Source organism: Chrysochloris asiatica, unplaced genomic scaffold (genome assembly GCF_000296735.1).
Source record: "Chrysochloris asiatica unplaced genomic scaffold, ChrAsi1.0 scaffold00004, whole genome shotgun sequence".
In the NCBI taxonomy this organism is placed as follows: Eukaryota; Metazoa; Chordata; class Mammalia; order Afrosoricida; family Chrysochloridae; genus Chrysochloris; species Chrysochloris asiatica.
The window spans coordinates 3,987,278-3,994,483 of record NW_006408522.1 but is presented as its reverse complement, the minus strand read 5'-3'; the positions used below and the strand labels follow the sequence as shown (position 1 = coordinate 3,994,483).

Below are 7,206 nucleotides of genomic sequence, written 5' to 3'. Positions count from 1 at the left end.
CAGAAAAAAAGAGGAAGACCCCCAACAAGATGGACTGGCAGAAAGGCAGCATCAATCAAACATAGCAACAATTGTGAGGTTGACCCAGGATTGGGTAGTGTTTTGTTCTGTTGTGCATATGGTTGCTATGAGTTGGTACCTAACAATACTAACAACAACAACAACAATAAATGACAGCTACTATTATTTTACAACGAGAAAACTGATCTAGAGAGATTAACTAACCTAAAATCACGTAAAACTGGTGAAACCATGGTCTGCTTCTCAGAAAGTCCTATGTCTGTATAGTCTAGTTGGGCACTCAACAATAATCACAGAAGCCACTTAATGAAATTGAATTTTTATTAAAAAATTACTGTAATGGCTAGAAAGACAACAGATAAAACCCAAAACAATTTGCTTAACTGGAAACAAGAAATAGTTGATTTGCGATTTGCAGGAGCCTGGGCACTCTGATAATAGTCATCACCCAGAAAGCGTCAAATCAGAAACGTCCTTCTTAGACCCCGTCTAGATGTGCAGAATGGACAGCAAGGAACACAGACAAACAGAAAGAGAAACCCCTACAAAATCTCAAACCTCAGAAATGAACATTCATTCACTTAAGAACACAGTGGGGAAGACTCTTGGTAGCAAAATTTTCACAATCCATAAAATGGGAGGGCTTCAAAAGTACTTCTTCAAATTCAAAAGCTAAAAAAAACTTGTTCTGGTTTGGGAGAACTGCCTTCTGTCAGGACGATGACAACCAGTTCCACTTCCTCACCACCATGATTAGAGGGGAAGCCCGTCAACCCCCATAGAGGCAGGCTGCTGGAGAACACGCTGGGGTAGCTGGTCACTTCAGAAAAGCCACAACTACTGCTCCTCCTGACTGAGGCTGAGGTTGCCTTTCTGCACCTCAAGTTCCTCAGCACTGACCATGGACGGGTCGATGGCCGCATATTTGGTGCCGTGGAATTGCAGCAGATGGATCTGTAGGAAAGCAGAGTCGTTAGTTTAAATGGCCACATCACAGAGCCCAATGTTTACTGCCACCTATAAAAAGCTGGTAGGAAAATGCCACCATAGCATGTAAATGGTCTATACTTCTCAAAGAGTAATACAGACCAATTAGAGAACAATGAAAAAACAGAAAAGTTAAGAGTTTTTTTAAATCACAATATGGGATGTTTGTTCTCCACTCCTCTTCATGTTCCCACAAACTCTTAATTGTTGTTGTTAACTGATTCCAACTCACAGTGATCCCTTGTATATAGAAATGCATTCCATAGTGATTCAAGACTGTGACCTTGTGGAATCAGATCGCCTGGCCTTTCTTTTAAGGTGTCTATGAGTGGGCTTGAACTGCCAACTTTATGGTTAGCAGCTTAACATTTAAGCATTTGCACCACCCAGGGACTCCTAAACATCTTGAATGATCACAGGTACCCTTCCCTGCTGTTGTAAGTCAGGTCCTTCCTATCTTCTGCATTATGACTAACGTCTCTGCGCAACATGCTTTTCTATATTTAGAATTTTTTCCTTAAAGCATCAAATAGGAGCAAAAGGCTTATCTATTTTTAAAAGCTCTTGATATTTCTTGACAAATGCTAAAGCAGCCACATTTCACTGCTACTTCAAATACCTATTTAGGTAGAGGACGAGGAGGTATTGCTTGAGGTTTAATACATTAAAATCAGACCAAGTAGCTTCATGGACTTACACTGCCCCATCTAGGTTGATGGATTTCACTGTGTCCAGAAGCAAGCCCACTATTTACCAAATGGCTACCTCAATATGTGGATGTGGGCTAGCTGTTCGTACAAATCATAAATATAAACTTTTATTAATCCAATGCCTCTTTATTCTGACAGAGAATTCAAGTTTCCTTTTTCCACCATCAAAGTTAAAAAGGCACTTTATGTTTAAGCTGTCCATTTTGCTCCAGGTTCCAGGCTGGTCTTACCTGTACATAAAGATTCACCTCTGCACTTCTGCACAGATAGGGGAAATTGCCTCCTGTTTTAAGGTGAGCTCTCCGGGCATTAGGATACAGTTTGTACATTTCTTCTTTAGCTTCTGTTGAAAGTGCGCTCTGGTCAAACACCTTTCAAAAGAACACAGGTTGAAACCTTCTGGTACTTTAATATATTCTTCTCATATTCTGGAAAGTGACACCCCCACGAGCAGCATTCTTTTCCATGAGGAAAGACTGCTTCTCCTCGTGCTGATCCCTGGTGCCTTCTAACTCCAAAAAGACACCAGAGACATATTTGCTGCTAAATCTGTCTTGTATTCTTGTGGGGTGGGGTTGGTGCGGTGAAAAATCCTACAGTGAATTTACCTGAAGTTGACTAAATTAACAGAACAGTCATAGTCAAGAACAGTTTTCACAAATGACAATTTCAAAGAGAAATTTAAATTTTGATTATTAGTTAAAAAGAGTACACAGAAATATCACCATAGAAAGCTTGTAAGTCCGTCTTCTGCCTAAAACTGATTGGAATACCTAAAATGGGACTATAACGTGCCCAGCGAAGGAGGCTTCCTGCAGAGCCTCTGCATTACGTTAAGACCATAGGTGGAATCCTGAACCCCATCCAGAATCTTCTGAGGTGGGAAACCTCCACTTGAAAGGACAAACAGACCAGCCTGGAGTGACTAGAAGAACATAAGATACTTCTTGAAAGAAAGACTTACAGGAAAAATACAAAACAATAACGGCAGTCCGACTGATTACTACAAGAACAAGTAAGTTGCTCCCCAGGAGACATCAAGGCAAGTGGTCAGGTCCCCTCAGGGCAAACCTCCTTCCAAGACTAAGACTCAGTGGGAATACACGAGCAGACACGTGCTTTGATTGGTGACCACGTTCGTCACTGATAAGGAGAAGTGAGGGAAGAACAGCAATGAAGCGGTGAGCTAAGTCCTATCACGTTCAATAGACTCCTGTGAACCCGGGTGGAGATCTGGTTGGCCAGCAGTGTGGCAAGACCTGGGGACTCTTGGGCCCAGAGTCAGTGACATAGCCACAGAGGACTAGAATAGAGAGTGAAGTGTCCAGTTGATAAGAAGAGAGGGCATATGCATAAGAACACCCACACTTGCAGACAATACCCACTTAACCTGGCTTCAGTAACTGGATGATTAGAGCTCAACTAGAAGAAAGTAATCTGATACAATTTGATGAACTTGACCTACACCTATGGATGCAGTAGCTCAAAAGAGGGAACAAATCTTTACAGTGAGGATCATTCCCACCCCCTCTATACACAGAGTAGACAGGGATGGGCAACGTGGACACTGGCTATCCAAAATGGTGGGGGCTACAAAGGCAAGAAGTGACTGGCTTACATGCTTTCAAGAGGGAGCCTAGATCCAGAGGGCGTGGAGGAAGGTAGAATCTCCACTGAGTAGCATCTAATCTGTCTGGGCAGGGTTAATGAAAGGAAATGAGGATAGGTCCCTTGTGGTACAATGGTGAATAACTGTTATCAGGACTGACTGTGAGGGTTGGAAATGTAAAGGTAGATGTTTTGTAGCAAAAGGAAGGGAGTGATTGACTTTGCAGTCCAGGAGCAGAGGTCCCTGGAACCATCAAGGGAGAACAATGGAGTGTAGGACCCTACTCAGAGAAGCAGTGATGCTAGAGATGGAGGCAGAGACGGTGATGTGAAGAGATGGAGCAGCTGGGGGACTCTAGTCCCAGAGAGGGAGAGGGGCTGTGTTCTGATGACCCAGGGGCAGGCTTGCAGGGTATACCCTGTGGTTGGTTGATGATGCATGGAGGGGATTGTAACCATGGCAATGAAACGAAATATAATAGGATGATTGTAAAACTAATGTTCTCCCATGTAAACTATCACATAATTCACAATAAAACATTAAAATAATAATAATAAAGACTCGATGGCACAACAACAACAACATATGTTTATGCTCAGTTGGGGGGGGGGGGGGGGGGGGAGGGGAGGTAGGGGACGAAGTGTGTAAGATAAAAAAAATTCAAGTCTTTTCCCAGGGGAGTCACTGCTAAAGCTTAAGATTCTACACATTTTTCCTATCTATACAAATTTATGTTTTACACACATACAGAAGCTGATTTTTAAAAAGTGAATCAAAATACTCAACAACAACAACAAACTGAAAAATTCTACACTTAAAAAAAGGTAACTTGAAAGTCGGAAGCCAACTCTTGTGCTAATAAGTGGAGTTCTCAGTTTTCTGCCCTGATGAGACACCATCAGGTTGCTACCCAGGGTGGAATAGCTAAGGTGAGGTATCTTGTTAAAAATACCCCAAAGTGGGTAAGGACTACCACTACAACTCAAATAAATCAAATTTATTTTGATTTCATTGGTTTTTTTCCCATCCAGAAAATCTAGGGTAAGCTGTAAATAGATTATATTGGAATGAAAGAGCAGAGGGAAGGGGGGGGGGGGTAGGAAGCCAAGACAGCACTAAGAGAGGCACACTAAAAATTATACAGGAATTGTAAGAATATTGGCAAACACGTTTCAAAAGGCATAGCATCTTTTTCATTAAAAGGGAAGCTTACATCCATAATGGTTACAAGGATGTTCCGAATTTTATGAGGTTCCACATAAGAATTTTGACAATTCAGGGTCAGTCTTGAAGCCAGTTCACTTTGACCCAAACTTTCCAGCTGCAGGGAGAAACACAGGTAGAGTTCTAAAGTTAATTTTGTTTTGTTTTGTTTTGTTGTATTTACATTAAATCCATACACAACATTTGTTCTTGTAAAAGGTGGCAATGTGTGGTGGGGTCACAAAGGCTAACAGTGCAGAAGCAGTGTATTTGGGGACCAGGAACTGGGCTTCTCAGGTCTTAGTTTTTCCATGCGGGCCACCTGGGTAAGGTTCCACAAACGGAACCTGAATCTCACAGCCCTCAACCCGAACTGTCTGCTTCAGTTGCCTGTGGGCAGCAAGTCAATTCCTGCAGCTCAAAGGTGACAGATAAACATTTAAGGGATCTTAGAGCTGGAAGAAAACTCAAGAAATCATGTAGTTTAGTTCTTCCTTAACGCAGGTCTATACATCAGGAACAAAGACTCACCCTGGATTTGGCAGTGGAAGGTGAGGCAAAAATATAGGCTTTGAGACTCCCTGCCCAGGAATTCCCTGGTAGCATTGTACAATTAGTATGGGACTTCTAACCACACATTGGCAGTTCAAACCCACCAGCCACTTCCTGGAAGAAAGATGAGGCTTTCTGCTCCTATAAAGAATTACAGCCTCAAAAACTCTAAACAGGGTCACTATGAGCCAGAATCAACTTGATGGCAGTACGTTTAATGGGCCCAGGATTCAGATGGTCTGGAAGGTCTGGAGGCCTTTGGATGCTGTATGTTTAAAAGCTCCCCAAGCCATTTTGATGAACAGCTGGTTTGGGAGTACTGGTGTAGCCTAAGAATTGGACTGCTAAAAACAAGGTCAGAGGTTCAGACCCACCAGGTGCTCCTTGGAAACCCTATACAGAGTCACTATGAGTTGGAACCAACTAAATGGCACTTAACAACAACAATGTAGCCAAGTCCTGGTCTGTTCGCATGTACTAACGTTAATAGGGTAAACTGTTAACAAACATCTTTAATGCATAGTCAATAAAATAGCTACACCCTCAGTAACCAAGTAGATGTGACTATTGTCAGGACACGGCCTCCCATCCCAGGTCCATGGTCCTTACCCTGTCCACCATGAAGTCAATGGCATCAGCCATCATGGGGTCCACTGGGCCAGATGAAAAATTTCCAAGGACTATTTTTTTCAGCATAAATGCTGGCATCAGCCAAAAGCTGTATAACGAAGATGTGATCATTTAAACTTGCAAGATTAGTACACATAAATAGTATCTATTCAACACTGAAGCCTTGTATTGGATAGCTACTTGGAATCTAGAGAAAAAAGACTTAATCTCTTCTTTCAAAGAGCTCAGTTGTCTAATTTTTCTCTTAACTCAATTGTCTGAAATTTCTATAACCTTTCCCTGTAGAGCATGGCCTCATGTTCTTGCAGGCATGGTAGGAAAGCACAGGACTGCTCTATACCCAATCATGCTGGAAACTTGCAATCAGCCTCTAGTTTTTATACATGATTTCCTAGCTTCCAAAGAAGTCTGATGCAGCACGTAGTACGATTAAACTTTTTATTTGAGGATTTGGAATAATTTTAAGCAATGTTTAAATACCTTTACCTTATTCCTAGTGGTTAAACCATTTCCTCTGGAAAACTGAGCACTTAAAGAAACACTCCTGCCTTCAGACTGATAATACCTTTTCTTTTTTAAGTTTTAAAATATATATATTTAGTATATGTTAGCATAATTATCCCTCCTCCCCACTTTCTTTTCACTCCTATATTTCTGTAGTTGTTGCTGAGCATCACATACACCAATTCAACAGTTTCTACATGGTCAGTTCAGTGACACTGAGGGCATCCTTCAAGTTGGATGACCTTTCTCATGCTCTTTGCTGAGTTGTTCCTTCCCCCATTCACATAAATTCACTGCTCCTTAAGTGTTCTATCTAATCTTTCAAGTTGTTGTTTTGAATTATTGTTAATCCCATGCAGATATTAAAATGATTGTCACCTTTTAATTAACCGGTATTTCAAGAGACTTCAAAGTAGTGAAGTGAGAGAATGACTGCATCTCCTGACGTGTGTTACTATTAGATTTAACTGACTTAATACAAGGGACTAGGGTGGTGCTATAGGATAAGCAATGGACTGCTAACTACAAGGTCAGCAGGTCAAGCCCATCAGCCACTCCAGGGTTGCTAAGGATAGGAACTGACTTGACAGCACTTAACAACAACAATGGAATTTGATCTTTATGGATTTTTATATGTGATCTTTAGTTAATATTTAGTCTATTAATTTCAAATGTTAAGCACCAATTTCAAATACCGAGGACTAAGGTGTGCCTGATTCATGCCATGGTATTTTCAATAACCACATATGCATGTGAAAGTTGGACAGTGAATAAGGAAGACCATAGAAGAATGATGCATTTGAGTTATGGTGTTGGAGGAGAATATTAAAAGTACCATGGGCAACCAAAAGAACCAATAGATCTGTGCTGGAAGAAGTACAACCAGAGTGCTCCTTGCAAGCCAGGATGGCCAGACATATTATCAGGAAGGCCCAGTCCCTGGAGAAGGATATTAGGTTTGGTAAAGTGGAGAGCTGGAGACAAAGAGGA

General features: G+C 41.5%; 1 protein-coding gene across 2 annotated transcripts in view; it reads right to left on the bottom strand.

The window, feature by feature from the left end:
• Positions 1 to 858: 858 nt before the first annotated feature.
• SPG21 (spastic paraplegia 21 (autosomal recessive, Mast syndrome)) overlaps positions 859 to 7,206 on the bottom strand; it is a 19,057-nt gene continuing 12,709 nt past the window's right edge. For both annotated transcript variants that reach the window (XM_006831534.1, XM_006831535.1), the window contains 4 exons: positions 5,692 to 5,800; positions 4,541 to 4,648; positions 1,949 to 2,089; positions 859 to 975 (listed from right to left, as the gene is read on the bottom strand). In XM_006831534.1, the coding sequence (XP_006831597.1) occupies positions 859 to 975; positions 1,949 to 2,089; positions 4,541 to 4,648; positions 5,692 to 5,800 (475 nt within the window). The remainder of the gene's footprint in view (positions 976 to 1,948; positions 2,090 to 4,540; positions 4,649 to 5,691; positions 5,801 to 7,206) is intronic.